The sequence below is a fragment of the Impatiens glandulifera genome, chromosome 1 (assembly GCF_907164915.1).
Source record: "Impatiens glandulifera chromosome 1, dImpGla2.1, whole genome shotgun sequence".
In the NCBI taxonomy this organism is placed as follows: domain Eukaryota; kingdom Viridiplantae; phylum Streptophyta; class Magnoliopsida; order Ericales; family Balsaminaceae; genus Impatiens; species Impatiens glandulifera.
In genome coordinates, this window is record NC_061862.1 from 105,521,650 (window position 1) to 105,544,267 (window position 22,618).

Below are 22,618 nucleotides of genomic sequence, written 5' to 3' on the forward strand. Positions count from 1 at the left end.
TTAGACGTATTTTTGCTCAAAATCCATACATCTAAGTCTACATGTTGAGGTTTTAAACCTACACGATTAGACGGACACGTCTAATAGACGTTAGACGTTTTTACGTCATGAGCAAGAGGATTCTCACGTCTAATCAAACACATGACTAACATGTGATGTTCATGCAGAATTAGACGTACACGACAAATAGACATTAGACGTATTTTTATACAACACGGAATTAGACGTATGCGTCTAATAGACCCATCCGTTTAATAGACGTTTAGTTATATGGATTTATACAGTAAGAAAAACGTCTAACTATGTGCCGATTAGACTGATCAAGGACAGCTGTCCCACGTTGAGAGCTATTCATTTTTCCCGTTCAAAACATTAAACAGTCATCTCTTACCAACATGAAGACACATGTCTTTCATGTTTAGAAAAAATGACTTATATACCCTCATTTTTAATGATGACTCTTCGAAAAGGACGTCTAACATTAATTGCTGGAATATACCCTTTAGAAAAGTGACGGTTATTCTGTATATCTTTTCTGTCTATATAAGGACATCCTTGCATGAGTTTGAAAGCTTTTCATCTCTCGAAATCCTTAAGAACCCTAGTTTTCTCTGCATCCCTCTTTCTAAAATCTCTCTGAAATCTTGCGTCTATTCATATTCCTCTAAAAATGGTGAACAAGAGAATCACTCTCGGTCATTGTACTTTGCAGGTGGACTTTCCATCAGTCTACACTTTCGATCAGCCGGAAGTAGTAGATATGTTCAGAACCCTAGAATATTCTGGGTTGAGGAAGTATTTCGGTGGTCCATTCATCTTCTATGAAAAAGAAGTTTGTGAATTCTTCAAATCTGCAACTATGGTGGGTGAATCCATCGTAGCAACCGTCAACGGAGTGTAATTTTCTTTTGAAGAAAGTGTATATGCAGAGTTCTTTGAATTTCCAACGGAGGGGCACACGTTCGACTTGATTCTTTCATCAGAAGTTATGCAAGAGATGAAGAAGACCTTTTCTACCGATGGTTCGATGATCCATGTAAATGGAAACAAGAAGGTCCTTAAACCTCATTTCATTCTGCTGAACGACGTGGTAGCAAAAGCGCTCCAAGGGAAATCTGGCTCCTTCCACCTCTATAATCAAGACCGTTTCGACTATATGTGTGCGATCTCAAAAGGAATCCAGGTAAACTGGGCATCTACCCTTTTCCAGAACCTCTGTTTTTCTATCTGCCAGTCAAACAAGGAAAGCATAACGTATGCGGCTCAACTGAGTCGATTGATGGAGCATTTGGGGGTTCATGTGGGTGAACTTGAGCAGATCAACTCTCCGAGGGTATTTTGTGCCCTTATAGTCGCTAGTACCCTAATAAGGATGAAGAACAACATGGAATGTGCCTCTGGTGCATCTAGTTTTCAAACATGTGGTAAATCTTCTGCTCGATCCAAACAACCGTCTGCTTCTGTTATGTCAACGGGGGCAAAGAAATCGCAGACTGTGAATGAATCGGAGGCCAGTTCCTCCAGTCTGAAAAGCTCCACGAAGAAGGACTCTGAATCAGTCGATTCAAGGTTAAGGCAAGGTCCAAGCGTACTTGCTGCAACTCCCATGTCCTCTCTGTCTACTCCAGCAACTATTCTGAGAAAGCCCTCAAGATCCAGTGTCTCGAAGGAAAAGAAGTCGAAGGCGCCTCGCGCGTCTAAATCAATGAAGGTAACCTCCTCTAGATCTTTGGCCGATGTGCCTAAGTTTAATGTTCCTGTAGTGGAACAAGATGAATCTGGTTTTACTCTATTGAAAGAAACTGCTGAAGGGTCCGCTGTTGAATCAACTGGTCCAAATATTGAAAATGCTAACAGAATTGAGTCTCATGTTGTTCAACCCGATCAAGTAGCCGCAGGTTCTACAGAAAGTGCTCAACTAGGACAAGGTGCAGTCCTTACCCTTGTTGCTGGTAAATCTGCTGAAAAAGAGTCTTCTGTTCCTATTTCTAAGGATTCTTTAGTAGCCGGGAAGGTTACTCGTATAGAGCTCCCTGCTGAGCTGTGCAAGAAACCCCAATCAACGTACGAATTGATGTGTTCCGCAAGGCTGTCATGTGGAATTATCTTCAATAAACCCAGACCTACTCCAAAACCCGTCGAGGTTGTTGGAAAAGGTAAAGATATTGAAATTCATGTTTCTGAAGAAGTATCGGAGGCAACAAGCATTGTTGACCTGGTGTTAGATCAAGTCAAAGCCATTGCGGTTGAAAAATTGGGAATTTTCGAAACGGTCCTTGGAAAGATTGTCTGCCAAGTACAATGAAGCCCTATCAAACTCTGCAATAACCCGAGAGTGGAATAAGTGTGTAGATAATGAGAAGAAAGTTCTCAAGTGGGCTAAAACTTCAGGAGTGGCTGAAGCTCTAAAGAGAAAAGATTTTGTTGAAGCATGCTTATGTGGAAGAGCACTTTTCCCAATTCTTGAAGCCAGAGAGGCTAATTTTAACCCTGTTGAGAATGGCTCTGAAGTAGAAGTGAAAGTGTTAAAGAGACTAGATGACATCATGGATAACTACGTCTCGGTTGCTTCCCGATACGTTCATGGCGCTAATTGTTCTGGAGCAAAACAGTTTGATGATGATGAACCGATGGATATCCTTGATGCTGATGATGATGCTGATGAGCTAAACACTACTCTTTTGATTGAATTCGGGAATATTTCTGCTGAAGAAAGACATATTCTAGATCAACCCATTCAAGAGAATCCTCATGAAGAAGAAGAAGTGATTGTTCAAGAGCCTGAACAAGCTCCTCTAACAAATGAAGAAGAAGTGATTGAAGAATATGTGATTTAGGAGGCTGCTCAAACTCCTATTAAAGAAAATGTTGTGATAGGAAGCCCAAGAGAAGGTGGATGAGGTTACTGAGTCAGAGATTATCAGATCTGAAGGGGAACCCTCCAAAGATAAGGATGTTGAAGAAGAAAGTTCATCATCTGAGGAGGAACAGGAATAATATGCAAGATATGTCAGGTCTCTTCCATTCCCCAATATCATTGCGGGAAGTGTTCATGAAAATGTCAACAATCCTCGTCACTACTCTGGAGATCTGTTTGAAAGATTTCAGAGAGCTGAAGATGAACTGTTGGAAGAAGAGCAGAATGAAGCTAATAAGGCAGCTGAGAAGGATCAACCGGAGCAATCCATGCAGATTCATACGAATTTTGAACCGATTCAGATTATGGCAGCAGAGTCCCAAGAGAATTCATCAAATGAAGAATCCTCTGCTGAAGGTAACAAGTTTTTAAAGTCTATGACTTCTGTGCTCTCATCTCTTCAGAAGAGCATGATAAAGGCCTTGAACACCTAGGAAGAAGAAAGAAAGGATTTTGCCGAAGTTATCAAAGTTCTTACTGAATTGGACAATACTCAGAAGAAGAACACGTATGAGACTCACGTCTCAAATTTAAACTTCTCCAAATTTGAAAAGAAATTCTACAGCCGTCAATCAGAAATGATGGACCTTGAAAGGCACATCAATGATGACCGTCATAGGGAGACTTTGGATGAATTCAGTCTGGTGAAGAATCAGATGGTGAAAATTCAAGGTTGTTTAAGAAGAAATGATGGTGAACGACAGGAATTTTCTGACTATATTGCAAGGAAGTTTCAAGCAAAGGAGAACGCAAAAGCTAATGCTGAAAGAGATCAACCTCGAATCACTCAAGGCAAGTCAAGTAGAAGAAGTGACAGTGTGTCAACCGACACTATATCCAGACGAGCTCCAAGCAACGATGAGAACCCTAGGTCAACTAAAAGAGGCGGAGGTCGAAGCAGTGGTGATCGTGGAAGCCGAAGTAGTGGTGGTGGTCGCGATAGGCAATCCGGGTTTGATCAAAGAGGTCGTGCAAGTGGAGGTGATCGTGGTGGTAGATCAAGTGGAAGCGGTCGTGGTGGTCGCATTCTTCCTCCGTTTCTAAATATGCTATCCGGTCAAGACATGAGCCCAACCGATCCTCGAGTTAAAAGGGAAGAACAATAACTTCTTTTCTCTTACTTTATTTAAGTCTTTTTGAACAATGTTTCTTTGATGATGTTTTGAATATTGGTCTTAGAAATTTATGAAACGTGATGTAAGTGAACAAGGTTTGTTTATTTATATGATGAATGCATATTTTGGTATATATATGCAGATTTTCAATTCCTTCAACAAAAAGGGGGAAATTGTTGGGTCAAATTATTTTGACTAAGTGTTGAAATAATTTAACCATTGGGATTTTGATGATAAAATGATTTATGCGTTTTGATGCAGGTGTATCGAAATCATATTTCATGAGACTTGGCTCTAATGAGGCTCATTAGACCAATTTTGACATTAGATACAAAGAATTAGACGTGCAGTCTAACTCGGCAGAGTTAAATGTGCAGTCTAATGAATTCACAAAATTAGACGTGCAGTCTAATGAATTCCCGAATTAGACGTGCAGTCTAACTCATTGAGGTTAGACGTGCAGTCTAATGCATGCAGAATTAGACGTGTAGTCTAACTCAGCGGAGTTAGACGTGCAGTCAAATGTATAGTGAAAGTTAGACATGAGTCTAACACCTTCAGACAAGTCTGAAGTAGAACTGGGATTAGACGTGCAGTCTAACTCAGTGGAGTTAGACATACAGTCTAATGATTAGTGAATGATTAGACGTGTAGTCTAATTAGTGAAAGTTAGACGTGAGTCTAACTTCTTCAGACAAGTCTGAAGTGATTATAATTAGACGTAAGTCTAATCCCATTAGACCAAGCGGTCTAAGAATTCTGCACTTAGACGGGGATGTTTAATTTCATTAGACTGGTTTTCACAATCCGTCTAACTGAAATACGTCTAATGCTAAGCTTAAGTAGTATGCTTGAAGCTAGAACCCGCCTACCCACGTGCTATAGCTGTACCCTACTCCTGCTCCACTTTCTAGTGAAGATTAGTACAACAGCTATATGCAACCAACCAACGAATGCCACATAAGAGAACTTTCCTCATATTACTTGTTTTGCAGGTACATCCCTTATGGAATATTCGGCGCACTACCAGTGGTTTACGGCCACGATCCTTGTGCTCAGAACCTGCTGTGTACAATGGAGGCTTTCCAATGGAAGAGTGCCACATATCATTCTAAAATATTTGACCGTTAGTCTCTACATAGTATTTATCAGATCCTAAGGACAACGGACGAAGCACTGGTTTTTCACAATCTGCCTAACTGAACGAACAAACTATCTTGCTTGCTGATATTTCAGAGAGAGAAATCCAGCCTTTCAATACTGATCCTGTGAAGCTGCTTTCCTGATTGTACTGTGTGTGAATGAAGAGAGAGATAGAATCAAAAATACCTTTAGCTGAGTGATATTCTTCATCTTGTAAATTGAATAGAGTGTGTTCTGTTCAATAGTGAGCTAAGTGTGTGCAAACTGTATTTGATTCTAATCATATTATAGCAAATCCTTTTGGTGGTTGAAAGAAGGGTGACGTAGGAGAGTTTCTCCGAACATCCTTAAACAAACGGCTGTGTTATTTCATTTCTGTCATCTTTTCATTCTTCATCTTGAGCTTCAAACTCAAGTAAACAATTCCGTCTTGAATCCGTTTCAAGTGTTTACAAAGGTTTGCGTAGAATAGAAAGCGAATTAAATCCTTAACAAGATTTCTTTCAACCCGTTTTTCATAAGCCTTAATCAATAGCCAGACCCCCGTCTCTATCGATAAAGCCGATCCTATCAAAATCCTTCGAACTCTTGAAATAATTTCAAGGGTAGGAGTATTCGTCGGATTTGAAGCTTTGAACCAATAAAAGATGCAATACAGAAAGTAAATAACATAGAGAGTTGTTTATGGATGTTCGGAGCAAAACCTCATACGTCACCCCTTCTTCCACAACCAGAATGATTTCACTAAACTCTTTGAATCAAATACAGTTTACTAAACAAGCTAACACTCTGTTGAACAGAACAACCTCTATTCAACTTACAATATTAAGAACAATATTCTCACAGCTAGATAGTGTTTTGGTTCTTTCTCTCTTGAACTTGGAAGATGTAAAATTAGTAAGGCAAGAGTGATTTGGTAAGACAGTAAGGTGAGCAAAGTAACCAGTGATTCGGCCGATGTCCTTGAGTATCTAATTGTAGTAAAAGGACACCAACAGTCAAATCTTCTTCATGGACATGTGGAAAACATCCATTGGAAGGCCGCCCAAAGGAAAATGGTACAATAGACTCTGAAAAAATGGATCATGGTCGTACCGAATTGGTAGTGTGCCGAATATCCTCTCTGATATTGTCTTGTACTTGACAAACCGTTGGAAGGACATTTCCGTACGTGGCTTTCGTTCATTGGATACAATTAGCTAGCTTGTCAGACTGCACAGGAGTGAGTGAAGCAGAGTAGTAGACAACTAGTTGATTGTGGGTACACGTATGCTAACTTCAAACGGCTGTTGAAGCGAGGCATTAGACGTGCTCCATTAGACTACCTAGTATAAGGGAGTTAGACGTCAACGTCCAATAGCGTGTTCTATTAGACCGACAAGTCTAATGGAGTTAGAATGCAACGTCTAACTACGCATCCTTTCAGGCTTGTCTAAAGGAGTTAGACGCCAACGTCTAACTACATTACCAATTAGATTACCACGTCTAATGGAGTTAGACTTCAACGTCTAACTACGTAACTGTTAGACTACAACATCTAACTACGTACCACTTTAGACTTGTATGAAGGAGTTAGACGCCAACGTGTAACTATGTTACCCATTAGACTACCACGTCTAATGGAGTTAGACCTCAAAGTCTAACTATGTATCTATTAGACTTCAACGTCTAACTATGTATCACTTCAGACTTGTCTGAAGGAGTTAGGCGTTAACGTATAACTACGTTACCCATTAGACTACCACATCTAATGGAGTTAGACCTCAACATATAACTACGTATCTGTTAGACTGAAATTTCTAACTACGTATCACTTCAGACTTGTCTGAAAGAGTTAAACGCCAACATCTAACTACGTTACCCATTAGACTACCGCGTCTAATGGAGTTAGATCTTAACATCTAACTACATATCTGTTAGACTTCAACGTCTAACTACGTATCACTTCTGATTAGCCTGCTTAGACCACGTCTAAGTTAGCCAAGTCTGATGCACCTGCATAGAAATAATTAGACAACTTAGCTTTATTCATATTTAAGCATCATCAAAACTCAATTGTTTAATATTTCATAATTTTCAATTAACTCTTTATTTAATTTTCCCAACAGTTTCTTCTAAGTTAATTAATTCTTTGCTTATTTTTTCCCAACATTTTCCCCCTTTTTGATTATTTAATCTAAATTATCAAAATCCGATGAGTTCATGATTTAATCCAAAAATTTTCATTTTTGATGATGTTAAAACCATGCAATCTTAATAAAGCAATGTAAACACCCATCAAATACGATTGAAATCAAAGTAGTTCACAAAAATATTCCAACATAGGTTTTTAAAGTATGAAAAGCAAAGAAAGAGATTTATGGTCATTCCTTTTTCATGTTTGGATCAACTTTTTCTCCTAACAGAGAGTTGCCCATTAGAAGGTCGTGAAATCTAGTGATATCACCTCGGCCGCCTCCACTTCCACCACCTCTGTCGCCTCCACGACTTTGACCTTTTTTTGCTGGTCTGCAACCTGCTTCGATCTCTTCAGAATCTTTGCATTTAGATTTCGATCGGGTTTCTCTAGCAGCTCCACCTCTTGAGATACCACCTCTAAAGATACATTCCCCCTTTTTAACATTATCAGCTTAATTAAGGGCTTTCTCTTTACCAGCAACAACCACAACTTCTTCAACAACTTGAATAGACCTTGCAAATGAATCTGATTGCTCCATTCTCTCGGCTTCAACTTTACTCATTGTATTGGACACCCCCATCATTTGAGCTTTAAGGAGATCCATTGCTGATATAACATCTTGATGAAGCTCTACGGTGAGAGATTTGGATTCAACAAATTGCTCTGATTGTCTATTGAAGAAATTCTTCTCAAACATCGTGTGCATAGTGTTAACTATGTTTACTTCATAAATATTTCTCTTCATAGTCTTCTCTAGTTCCTTTTAAGAAGCAAGAATAGAAGCCACCTCTTCCTTGCTAGAAATTGAGCCCATCTCAAGAATGGCTAGTCTGGACTGCATATCCTGCATATTCTGTTGAATTGAGCTCATTGCGACCAACATGGAATTGTAGAATTTTGGTCCTCCAGGAGAGGCTTCTTCTGAGGAATGAGTAGTAGAGGACACTACTTGAGAGCAAGCTGGAGTAGTACGAATCAGGCTGACATGCACATTAACTTGTAAAGAACGCTCTGATTCTTTATCTTTGGAGTGAGAAGAGGGATCCTTGGACACATCCTTGGATAGCTCTTGGTCATTGAGGATATCATCACATACTTGATGAATCTACTCTGAAATACCTTTAGAATGAAGAGGTAATTTAGCAACTTTGTCGATAACATTTGCTGGCGTTATGATCGGGGTTTAAGGGGAAGATGGAATAGGACTTTCTTATGAAGATAAGCATGAGGAAGACTCCTCCTTGTCATCTTGTTCCCCCTCGGCAAAGGGAATTTTCTCTGAATCATCCTCCTTTAAGGGTTCCCCCTTTGTTTCAGAAACTGGAGACTTATTAGCAACCTTTGAAGCTCTTCTTCTATTTCAAGAATATAATGATCCACCTCTGAAGTCTCCTTTTTCTGAATAGGAGTTTGAAGATTTTCAACAACAACCTCCTCTACTTCCAGATTTACTTCAGTTTGACCTAAGACCGGGGTCTGATCAATAATCTGCTATGCCAATAACCGTTTCTCCTCAAACGATATGTTGGCCAGCTCAATAAGATGGGCAGTAGCCTACTCATCTTCTTCTGCAACCGATTGATCAACATCGAATATATCCATTGGATCGTCTTCACTAGACAAATCATGAAACAGACTTAACCCATAAGAGTTTGTTCCGTGAATCTGTTGAAGAATTGTTGAAAATAGCCATTCATAATAATGTCCAATCTCTTCAAAGTGTTCTGCTCTGCAGGAGCATCCCTGTCGAGCGAATTGAAGTTGGTCTTCCTCTTCTCAATCATAGGAAACAGGAGACTTCCCATGATGTTATCCACCACCATATCTTTTCGTTTGAGGGCTTCAGAGACCTCATCAATTTTATCCCATTTTAGAACTCTCTTCTCCGTCTTTATCAAATTCTTCCATTCTTTCACAATTTCTTTTCTCGAGAAAATCTCTTCAAACTGAGTGGATAATCTGTAGTTCACCCAAGTATCGAAGATATCGATCTTCTTAGTGGACTTCATTTCTACTTCCTCCATCACAAGATTTACAATACAATTGGCTTCAGAAACCTTCTCAGAGATTCTGTAGCAATCACCTTTCTTTTTCCAGGAACAACAGCTGGTTTAGGTTTAGGAGTTGGAAAGGGTTCGCAGATAGTAATGCCATGAGCTCCCCTTGTTGATCACATAATTTCGAAAGGGGACAAGGGCTTTGGAAAGACCCCTTTCGGGAGTTCAGACACAACACCTTTTCCCGCAGCACTGAGTTTGACAACAATTGCTCAACATTCAGAGAAGGGGGAGCCTATTCAGATGGAAGAACAACAACAGGAATTGGAGCAATAACCTGCTCTATTTAAGGAGTAATCACAACATTACCAGTAGCCTCAACCACTACTGATTCTTCGGGAAGGACAGGCGAAACAATCCTGTTAATATTTTCAATATTCGGACCAATTGGCTCCACAATTGGCTCTTCAGCTTGTTCCGTCACAGGAACATCAATAATAGGCACTGATGCTAGAGGAGAAGAAGAAGTTACCTTAATAGACTTCTTAGACAGCTTGGACGCCTTAGGCGCCTTAGATGCTTTAGACGCCTTAGACTAATCATCATCAGGACCAGAAGACTTGGTCGGCTTCTTCAGCGTGCTGAGAGATGGTGAAAGGGATTGGAGAGGAATACCAGCAAGAGGAAGAAGACTTGGTTTTGTCCTGGAGTCAACTACTCCATAATCCTTCTTCAAAGAACTCTTTTGGCTATTCGTGCTAGCCGTAGACTCCATTAACGATTTAGTTCTTTTTGTCCCTGTAGACAGAACATAAGAAGTCTGCTGCTTAGACCGAGTGACCGATTGGCCACGTGTTTGTTGGCTGGATGAGCAAGAAATCGCATCTTTAGAGAACTTCGTCCTCGCAAGAGTACTCTTCACAGAAAAACTGGTGAATATGCGACTCGGGTTAATAGCCTTACCCTCGCCCAAAGGAATACCCAAGTGTTTCATAAACCATCAGAGTTGGGCTGAGAAGCCCACACTCTCCTTGTTCCTTGAGTAAACTAACTGGCATAGATTAGAATATAATGTAGATGCCTAGTTGATTTGCATACCTTTAGAAATGACTGTCATGTAGTCGAAGCGGTCCTGGCTGTACAGGTTGAACGAACCTTCTTTGCCTTGAAGAGTCTTCGCCACTATATCGTTCAAAAGGATGAAATGCAGCTCTAGGGACTTCTTCTTCCCGTTTAGCCTGATTGAAGAGCCATCATTGAAGAAAGCAATCTACATTTCCGAGATGGTTTCCGCTGGAAGAGGTAGATTGAAGGTGTGACCTTCCGATGGAAGTTCCAGAAACTCAGCATAGGTAGATTCATTGAAAGAGATAGACGTTTCATTGACAATCGCTGAAATGGAATCTCCGACCATGTTCGCCGTCTTGAAAAACTCCTTGACTTTTTTCTCGTAGAAGATGAACGGTCCGCCAAGGTACTTTCGAATACCAGAATACTCCACAGACCACAACATATCAACAATGTCCTATTGATCAATAGTGTAGACCGATGCGAAGTCCACCTACAAGGTGTTGTGACCAAGAGTGATAAGTTTCTTGTTAGTCATTTAAGAATAGATGAAGAAGATGAACACGATTTCTAAGAGAGAAGTTAGAGAAAAACTAGGGTTCTTAAGAAACTTGTGAGCGTAAAATCTTCAAACACATGCACAATGTCCTTAAATAGAATCCGAAAGGTCACATGTCTTAACCGTCACTTTTGACAAATAGGGCCCACCAATTAATGTTAGTCACATTTTCCCAATGGTAGTCATCATTAACTAGGTTTAAACCAATGATACATTAATATTTAAGGGTATATTAGTCATTTTCCTTGACATTGAAAGAGATGCGTCTTCAAGTCATTAATAAACGACTACTTTAATGTTTGAGCGGGAAAGTTAGATGACCACGCAAGAAGACAGGTGTCCTCAATTAGTCTGAAGATGAAGCGTCTATTTGCACACAAAGTTAGACATGTCCTTTTCTTCTATATTCTGGCATCTAAGTTGCATAGACGTCTATTAGACGCATGAGTTTATTAGACACATGCGTCTAATTATGCTTGTCTTATAGAAGTCTAAACGTCTATTAGACGTAGACGTCTAATTATGCATGGACAACACGTATTACACGTGTGTCTAGTTAGACGTTAGCGTCTTACTACGCTAGTCTTATAAACATTTAAGCGTCTATTAGACTTCGACGTCTAACCGCGTAGGTTTTAAACCAAGACATTTCACCTCAAAAGCATAGACTGTGTAATCAGATGTATGTCTAAGTACTTGCTTTTCTTTTAGACGTCTTCGTCTAATAGACCGATTAAAGCTTTCGTCTGCGTTCATCTATTTAAACAATTTAAACATTAAATTTCCCCATCAATTTATGCATATTTTCAGAATGAATAAATAAATGTTTTGAGGTCCTCAAGACCAAAAATATTTTTAAGGAAGAAACACTTAGTCTTTGGGAATGGTGTGTGCCACCGTTGATCTTCTTGAGCATGTTCTCAAAATAGTGTGCTCCACTTTTCCTCCATGCAGCTACCCTGTATCACCTACGCAAAAAATTATTTACAACTTTTGGTACCCACATTCACTTGGGTCCTCGGTCGATCAGTCTCTTAGGGATCCATATTTGAGTTATCTTGATGAATTTCCCATTTTGTATAGTGATAAGTGCATATGATTTAGGTTTAGCAGACTTCTTCTTACTAACAGCTGATCCCTTAACTTTAGAGGATGATTTTTGTTTAAAACTCCTTGACTTCCTATCAGGTTTTGATATGCCAGACTTACTGGCTGCTTCTAACCTAGGTTTCAGCCAGCTAACAGTTGGCGAAAGATAAGTTATCTCATCCTTTAAAGTTTGGTCCACACAACTTGAATCAGTTACATTTTTAGTTAAACTCCCTTTGACAAAGCTTATTGGATTAAGCTTGTCAGTTGATGAGTTTAATTTCTTATTAGACTTGTCTGAGTCATCACTATCAAATCCTAGACTGAATTTGCATCCAACAGGCCTTAATAGACTAATCTGATATTTGACAGCTTCTCCAGACCTTGTCCAAGAGCTCACAATATAGGTTAAACGTTGGTTTTTGAGAAGAGAGAGTTTGAATCTTTTTCTTGAGTGTCTCATTCTCAGATGAAAGCTCATTCAAGTTTTCAAAACTTTTGGCTCGAAGGTTTGAGAAAAATAAAGATTCATCATTTTCAGATTTTAAACTTGTTTCATTTTGAGATTCTGATAGTTTTTTATACTCCGAGACCATTTCATTTAGTGCAGCCACTAATTCATCTCGTGAGAAATTTTCAGAAGAAAAATCTAATACCTTAAACTCCTCATAATCTTCCTCTTCTCTTTCCATGAAGCAAGCAACCTCTTCATCATCACTGTCGCTGGATGATGAATAATCTGAGTTGCTTTGCATCCACTTGGCCTTGTTGTCAGTCGCCATTAGGGCCTTCAACTCATTTTCACTGTCTTTCTTTTTCTCATCACGCTTCAGCTTTCTACACTCCGATTTGTATTGACCTAAAATACCACAGTTAAAGCATTTAACGTTAGCCTTAGATTTAGCTTTATAATCATTGGTATTATTAGAGGATCTTGAGTTAGAATTGCTCTTCTTCTTCATGAATTTGCCGAATTTATTCACGAGAAGAGCCATTGCGTCGCTACTGAGCAGTTGTTGTTACTTTAGTGGCAACTCGTGACTCCTCGGCAATCACCAAAGCCTTGGTTATGATGGCGGATGTGGGGTGCTCCTCTTCATTTCTAGAGTTCAACTCGAACTCATAAGCCTTTAGATCGGCAAGCAAGTCGAAGAGATCCATCTTATTGAGGTCTTTGGACTCCCTCATCGCCATAGTCTTGATGTCCCACTCCCTTGGCAAAGCTCGCATGACCTTTATAGCAATTTCTCTATTGTTGTAGGTCTTTCCCATAATAGATAGGGTGGTAACAATCTGACTGAATCTTGCATCAAACTCAGTCATCGTCTCTTTCATTGTCAAACTACTGTGTGGCAACCGTAATCTTATTCTCTTTGGTTTACGTGTTTTCTTCACATAGTTGAGTGAGTCTGTCCCAAATTTTTTTGGCAGACTCGCAAGTTATGATGTAGTTGAACATGCTGTCGGCAAGGGATCTGTACAAGATGTCCATGGCCAAGTTGTCGAGGTTGTTCTTCCTCTTATCTTTTACTTGTCCATTCAGATTTGTCTTTCTCAATCTTGATAGGTCCTTCGATAACAACACTGTTGGGTCAAATTATTTTAACTAAGTATTGAAATAATTTAACCACTGAGATTTTGATGATGAAATAACTTATGAGTTTTGATACAGGTGTAGTGAAACAATATGTTATAAGACTTGGATCTAATGAGGGTCATTAGACCGATTTTGGCTTTCAATGCATAAAATTAGACTTACAGTCTAACTCATCGGAGTTAGACGTGTAATCTAATAGACGTGTAATTAGACTGATAGGTTAATGAATGCACAGAATTAGACGTACAGTCTAACTCATCGGAGTTAGACGTGTAGTCTAATAGACGTGTAATTAGACGGATAGTCTAATGAATGCACGGAATTAGACGTACAGTCTAACTCATCGGAGTTAGACGTGTAGTCTAATGAATGTAAAGAATTAGACGTAAGTCTAATGAATACACAGAATTAGACGTAAGTTTAATATGTTTGTAATTAGATGGGTAGAGTAATTGATATTCGGAATTAGACGTACAGTCTAACTCATCGGAGTTAGACGTGTAATCTAATATATTTGCAATTAGACGAGTAGTCTAATTTATGCGGAATTAGACATGCAGTCTAACTCAGTGGAACGTGCAGTCTAATAGAATGTGAAAGTTAGACGTGCGTCTAACTCCTTTAGACAAGTCTGAGGTAGAACCGGAATTAGACGTGCAGTCTAACTCAGTGGAGTTAGACGTGCAGTCTAATGGTTATTGAATAATTAGACGTGTAGTCTAATTAGGGAAAGTTAGACGTGCGTCTAACTCCTTCAGACAAGTCTGAGGTAGAACTGGAATTAGATGTGCAGTCTAACTCAGTGGAGTTAGACGTGCAGTCTAATGGTTATTGAATAATTAGACGTGTAGTCTAATTAGTGAAAGTTAGACGTGCGTCTAACTCCTTCAAACAAGTCTGAGGTAGAACCGGAATTAGACGTGCAGTCTAACTCAGTGGAGTTAGACGTGCAGTCTAATGGTTATTGAATAATTAGACGTGTAGTCTAATTAGTGAAAGTTAGACGTGCGTCTAACTCCTTCAGACAAGTCTGAGGTAGAACCGGAATTAGACGTGCAGTCTAACTCAGTGGAGTTAGACGTGCAGTCTAATGGTTATTGAATAATTAGACGTGTAGTCTAATTAGTGAAAGTTAGACGTACGTCTAACTCCTTCAGACAAGTTTGAGGTAGAACCGGAATTAGACGTGTAGTCTAACTCAGTGGAGTCAGACGTGCAGTTTAATGGTTATTGTAATTAGACGCGAGTCTAATTCTATTAGACCAGGCGGTCTAATAGACGTTTTTCTATTAGAGGGAGATGACTTATTTCATTAGATTGATTTTCACAATCCGTCTAACTGAAATACGTCTAATGCTCAGTTTAAGCAGTACGCTTGAATCTAGCATTTCACTTACCCACGTGCTATAGTTGTACCCTACTTCTGCTCCACTTTCTAGTGAAGATTAGTACAACATCTATATGCATCCAATCAAGGAATGCCACGTAAGAGAATTTTCCTCACATTACCTATTTTACAGGTACATCTCTGATGGAATATTCGGCGCACTACCAGTGTTGTACGGCCACGATCCTTGTGCTCAGAACCTGCTGTGTACAATGGAGGCTTTCCAATGGAAGAGTGCCACGTATCATTCTTGAAGATTCGACCGTTAGCTCCTGCTCAGTATTTAACAAGTCTCAAGGACAACGGACAATCTGCCTCAACAAGAAGAACTGTTAACCTTACGAACTTGTCAATCTTGAGAGAATTCAAGCCTTTGAACATTCATACTGTGAAGCTGCTTTCTGATTGTACTGTTTGTGAATCAAGAGAGAGCTAGAATCAAAACACATTTAGCTGAGTGATATTCTTCATCTTGTAATTGAACAGAAAGTGTTATGTTCAATAGTGAGCTAAGTGTGTAAACTGTATTTGATTCGAATTATATTATAGTGAATTCTTCCGGTGGTTGGAAGAAAGGGTGACGTAGGAGAGTTTCTCCGAACATCCATAAACAAACTGATGTGTTCTTTCATTTCTGTCATCTTCTCATATTTCATCTTGTGCTTCAAACCCAAGTAAACAATTCCGCCTTGAATCTGTTTCAAGTGTTTACAAGTGTTTGCGTAGAATAGAAAGCGAATTAAATCCTAACATGATTTCTTTCAAACCGTTTTTCATAAGCCTTCATCCTTAGCCAGACCCCGTCTCTATCGATAAAGCTGATCCTATCAATTGGTATCAGAGCCTTGTTTCTATTCTCAAGCATCAAGAACCCGAAGCATGTCTATCATCAATGAAATTCTTCTTCTGTCAAGGGACAACTACGAATGTTGGATGATAAGATTGCAAGCTCACTTGGCTGCTATTGACTATGATATGTGGAGCGTTATCACTAATGGCCCCATAAAGATTTCTAAGCCAAGAGGTGAGTGGACTACTGAAGATAAGATGACCAACAACCTGGATAATGTTGCTAAGAATATTTTGTACCAGTCACTCAACATGAATATGTTCTGTGAGATCAAGTCATGTTCCATTACAAAAGAGATATGGGATAAGCTCAATCAGATCTACGGTGCAAACTCTCAAGCAAAGAAGAACCAGAAAGCACTCATTTGCAGTCAGAACAAATCCAGATGGGCTGACAGTGATAAAGAGGAGTCTCCTGCAGAAACAGAGGATGAAGCTGTCACATGTCTGATGGCAGATGACCAATCTAAGGTAAATGATATCTCTGCACCAGAATTTACCAACGAGGAGTTAACTAATGCACTCAATGAAATGGCTATTGAGTACAAGAAGTTAGCTGACTCTTTTTATGAAATGAAAGTTAAATATGAATCAACTGTTCTCTCCTCAAACCAAGAATCTGAACCAAACGTTTTTGATGAAAACTTAACAGAGATCTCATCTGAAAATTAGATGCTCAAAGAACAGATTCAAACTCTTTCATCTGAAAACAAAAGGCTTAACTATGTTGTCAGTGCATGGACAAGATCTGATGATGCTGTCAAATATCAGATCAACATGTTGAAACCTGCTGGATCTAGATCCGGATTGGGATTTGATAGCAATGACCCTAATCTGTCCTGCAAAAAGTCAAAACCAAATGACAAGTTTAAGCCTATAAACTTTGTCAAAGGAAGTATGACTGACATTGAATCTGATCCTATTCATGAAGAAGTTTCTTTCAAAAATAAAATAGTTTATGTCCCGCCGACTGTTAGCTGGCTTAAGAATAAGTTAGAAAAGGCTAATAAGTCTGGAAATCTAAAACCTGACTCTAAGTCAAGGAGTTTTAAAAGAAAGTCTTCTTCAAAAGCTAAAGGATCAGTGGCTAGCAGAAAGTCGTCTAATAAGTTAAAAATATACGCATTAATCACAACTCAAAATGGGAAATCCATTAGAATAACTCAAATATGGATTCCTAAGGGATTGATTGACCGAGGACCCAATTGAAAGTGCGTACTAAAAGATTGTAAATATTTATAAACAAATGGTAAAAATACTTATGAAAATGAAAGACCATCATCAAATATAATTAATGATTTTTACATGAGTTAATTGTGTTGATGATGAGGTTAGAGATCATTTAAGAAAGAGAGAAGGATTAGAGAGAAATCTATTTGGAAAAAACTATATAATGAGAATTAACAAAGGTCATTTTGTTCCCAAAATATTTCCATTTCAGTCATGTTTAAATAATACAAAACAAAAAAAAAAATCTTATTAATATCACTAGTATTTGTGAGCCTAATACATACAAAAAGCTTGTATGAATAATGGTTGGAACAATGCTATGAAATAAAAAATTAAAGCAACTGAAGTGAATTTTTAAGACTAAAATTAATTCAGATGGTACGATAGACAAGTTAAAAGTAAGACTTGTTGCAAAGCAATATAATTAAAGAGAAGGGATAGATTATAAAGACAATTTTGCACCAGTTGCAATGACTATCACCATTAGACTTGTTTTACCCTTAGTTGCGGTAAATACTTGACATTTACATCAAATAGATCTCAATAATACTTTTCTACATGGTTTTTTAAATGAAAATATTTACATTATTTCTCCGGAAGGATATGAGAATGCTAAAAAGAAAAAGTGTGTAAATTAATTAAAAGTCTATATGAACTTAAACAATCTTTTAGGTATGAAATGTTTAATTTACAAACAAGCTCATTTTTTATAGTTTTCTCAATCATCTCATTGTAATTGTTTGTTTACTCGGTGCAATGGGGATTTCATTATTTTTTGGTTATTTATGTTGATGACAGGTATTTCAGATCATAATTTGACTTAAATTAAGAATGTTAAAAAAAATTGGATAAAAGATTTTTGATCAAAGATCTTTAAGTTGCTAAGTTCTTTCTTGGATTTGAAATAAGTAGATTTAACGAGGAAATTTTTGTTAATCAACGCAAATACATATTCGACATTTTTCATGAAACATGGTTGATAAATACTAAGCTAGAAAAAAAAACAATATTGAAAGGTGTTAAACTAGAAGTACATGAATATGACATTCTAAAATACCCTAAAAATACAGAAGATTAATTGGTAGATTGATCTATCTTAATTTACAAAACTTATTATTGTGTTTCGTGTTCAACGACTAAGCTAATACATGCATCAACCTAATTTGCCACACTAGAAGTCAGCATTAAGGGTATTAAAATACCTAAAAAAAGGTAACCCTTCATTAGTCTTTTCTATCTTTATAAAATTAACAAAATCTGTTTTCTATAGGTTGATTGGGCTAATTGCTCATATAGCCATATATCTTTGACGTGTTTATGTATAAAATTGAAGATTCAATCATATCATGACAACAAATTAGAATTAGACTGCAATTTCACGATCAAGTGCTACAGCTGAGTACCGCAGTCTTGCATCCAGACTTCGGTGGGTGTCAGCTGATTCAAATCCATTCCAATCTTCGAAGCAGTCCGTCGTGGGCAAATATTTAAGGCGGAGCCATTGTCTATCAGTACAAGGGAAGGGGTACATACTTGCACCTCAACCCTAACGTATAAGGCCCGGGCATGGCTGGGCCCTGATTCTGGCAGATCCTTGTCACTAAAGCTAATGCGAGTGTTCTCCCTCCATGTTCCGATCAGCACAATTACCGAATTCACGCCTTGCAAGGCCCTCTTTTTTCTAGTATGTAAATAAATAGCGAATATGGTCCAAGTCAGAAATGTCCAGTGAGCTGGTTTGGATTTCATACCAAATATGACAAACTTGAAATAAAAATTACAGTTACCTATTACATTATGATTTAATAAACGATTCACATTACGGAAAATCTAGTGTTCCATGAGAGAACAAACTATTTGGAGATTGATTGTCATATTACAAGGGGCAAATTCAAAAAAGGTTTCATCTTGCACAAACATATATATACTCGAAATCACGTGACAAATTTCTTACCAAGGCACATGAGCAAAATCGATTTCAGCTGTTATTTTCCTAAATGAATTTAAAAAATGTTCATCTTGAAGAATGAGTGTTATAATATATTATTAAGTGATTCTTTATAATTTATATTTTAGATGATTGAACATTAAAATAAAGTATAAAGATACTTTATAATATTATTACATATATAAAAAAGGGAGGTAGTCCCTCGTATCACTATATTTTGTAAAATTCTTGACCGACTCAATTTCTTCTAAACCCTAACTTCATCTATTCTCAATTGGAGTTATTTAGATACGTTCTAGTGTTGATAATAAGAACACCTAACCATTTTACCTAAAACCTCGTAAATAAAAAGGGAGGTAGTCCCTCGTATCGCTATATTTTGTAAAATTCTTGACCGACTCAATTTCTTCTAAACCATAACTTCATCTATTCTCAATTGGAGTTATTTAGATACGTTCTAGTGTTGATAATAAGAACACCTAACAATTTTACCTAGAAACTCGTAAATAAATTTCTTTGAATTAAATACTCTAAACAGTTGCATAATATTTTAAAAAATAAACATAACAAAATATAAATAAACCCAAAAAAAATATAAATCCAAATGTTCAAATAAGTGAAACAGTATTAATGAAAGTTTCATCATCGTTTTAATTAAAAAAAACACAAAGAACACAAGTCCTTCAAAATAATCATTGATCCATTTGAATGAATGTTCTTATCTCCTTAAGGTTTCCCAGATGTACTCAGCATAAAGATCCCTGCAAAGATTAAAAAATATATATTTACACAACTTATGACAATTAATTAACTAAAATATTATTTAATAAAAAGACAGAATTACTAACTCAAAACTTACATAGAGTTTTGAATTGCTTCATGAGCCTCATTTGAAGGCAAGAAATCATCAACAGCAACTTCTTTATTCTCATTCTTCTTATCTAAATTATATTTTAGTCAAGGTCATTATCATCCTTTTAACATTACAAACCGCAATCATCAAAGATATAAATCGTATTTAAAAAAAAAAAGAAGGATTACAGTCTTCAAAGAAGCGACGAATCTCAGCAAGTCGATGAGGAGCAAGTTGACTAATGTCAGTATAATGACGATATTCTGGATCATCAGCACAAACCGCGATTATCTTATCATCTTTTTCTCCCTGTAGTTTATTTTGTCAAAACCTTAATTTTAAAAAAATAACTTATGACATAGCACATAACACATAAGATAGTTTGGGATGAACCTGATCGATCATGGGCATCAATCCAATCGTTCTTGCACGAAGAAAACAACCTGGGATTACTGGTTCCTGTTCAAGAAATTAAAATCGATAATTATAACTTAAACTAATATCGCTTGACCATTGATATAAATCATTTAATTAATCTAGTTATAACCTGCATGAGGACCAAACAATCCATTGGATCATTATCCTCGCACAATGTTCGTGGAATGAATCCGTAGTTATGAGGATAAACAACAGATGAATACAACACACGATCAACCTGACAAATCGATAATTATCAGTAATAAGACTTTTGGTTCGAATTAGAGAAAGAATTAGTAACTAATTAATACCTTAATCATGCCTGTCTTTTTATCAAGTTCATACTTGACTTTACTTCCTTTTGGAATCTCAATCACCTAAATAAAAAATAAAAATGCATATTAATCAAATGTAGTATATCATTTCATTAAATATTATCATGTACAGATAGAATTAAGATGACATACACAATTCACAATTTGTGGTGCTTCGGGTCCTGAAAAATTAAATGTATGACAATGAGAATTATCAGTTTTTGTAGTAAGAACTCAAATCATTATTCTTGAAAGAACGTGCAAATAGAAAACTTCTTATACAACATTTTTATAAGATGATACATTTTTTTCATTATACTCTAATCCCGTGAAGATAGTAGGTACTTGAGTTAAGATGTCGACTAATACAATCAAAGTTGCAACATGACTTATCGTAAATTATAAATACAACAAATTGGAAAAAAAAATCAAGATAAATCGTATGAACTACAATCAATGTTTGATCATCGTCAACTTAGTTATAAGACCTGTCATTCATTTTTGCGAACATAGACTTGTTATACATTCTTCGAGTATTGTTCATCTACATTTAATTTTTTTCTTTATTTTCCGCTCATTTAGGATTTATTCTTTGAAACTTGTTATTATATCTTTCCCCTTAAGTATTTTTTATCGGAAATCGAACGATCCAGTGGGATTAGTTAGGTTCTTATGTTTAATGAACGAAAAAAATAGAGAAAGAATAATTACCTATCTCAAGATCATGCCATGGATGAGCAGCAACCGATCTTCTTGACAATGTGGAGAGGATTCTTTGATTCAAACGTGGAGTGGGTTTTTTTCCATTTCCTTCAATTTCCACAACCTCGTTGCTCATATTTTCTAGAGAAAGATTAGATTAAAATGGTCGATTTAATTTGTTTATGGGATCGAAACTCCATTTTTATAAGGAAACTTGGTCTTAGGGTTGGTGATGAAAAAGAAAAAGTGAAGACCACCTTTAGGATCATCATTAATCAATTTGACGCGGGGAAGTTCTTTTTTGACCAATTTGATAGCTGTATTAATTAATTTATTTGTTTAATCTAAAAAGTTAATGAGAACTGGATATAATATATCTAAATGTGATTGTTTTGGAGACCATTTATCAATAAAAAATTATTTAATAAAAAACCTTACATTATCTTAGAACTTGCTTTTCTTTAAATTATTTAATATTTTAAGAAAAGGTCTTTATTAAATATTATATTCTTTCAAATCAATTAATTCAACAAATAAAATATTTTAAATATAAAAGGGAGTAAATCCAACAAGATTTTGAATTAGTAACACATGTTTGATATGGATGATTCAGTCAACATCTTAGAAATTGTACTTTCCTCTTATTTTTGTTACTATAATATTTAAAACTTATTTAATGAATATGAAGATTAATTTATTTACAAACAGTATCACAATAATATAAATCAATGTACCCAATTTACAAAAGATATGGACGGATTTAATGAACTTACATGAAATAAAATTTAAATATTTGTTTAGTCTTATAAACTTCACTGTACATTAATCAAATTAAATTAAATACATATTAGATTATAATAATGATATGTTACTCCGAATAGAATTAGATAACATCAAAATGACTAGGATTGTGAGTAGAATGAGATAACATCAAAATGACTAGGATTGCGCCATTATCTTAAACATATCCTACACAATCTCTCTTTAATGAGGAAATAATAAAAAGAAAACATTTTCAAAAGGCAATCAGTAAAATATTATGTAGCATCTTGACCATTGAATCAAAGGTAATATTTTTATAATTTTCTTTTCTTTTATTTTGAATTTTATTTTAATGTAAAATTAACAAGTTATGTTTATATATATATATATATATATATATATATATATATATATATATATATATATATATATATATATATATATTATATAGGAAATAAAAGTTTGGTAAGGGATTTTATTATGATTAATTTT

The 22,618-nt window shown here is 36.6% G+C and overlaps 1 protein-coding gene across 1 annotated transcript; it reads right to left on the reverse strand.

The window, feature by feature from the left end:
• Positions 1-19,796: 19,796 nt before the first annotated feature.
• Positions 19,797-21,500, reverse strand: LOC124922729 (soluble inorganic pyrophosphatase 3-like). The gene is made up of 8 exons (XM_047463444.1): positions 21,374-21,500; positions 20,816-20,844; positions 20,660-20,725; positions 20,479-20,586; positions 20,325-20,390; positions 20,120-20,240; positions 19,938-20,019; positions 19,797-19,839 (listed from the first exon to the last, which is right to left on the reverse strand). Exons 1-8 carry the CDS (start codon positions 21,498-21,500, stop codon positions 19,797-19,799), a joined length of 642 nt encoding a protein of 213 aa, XP_047319400.1.
• Positions 21,501-22,618: the final 1,118 nt, after the last annotated feature.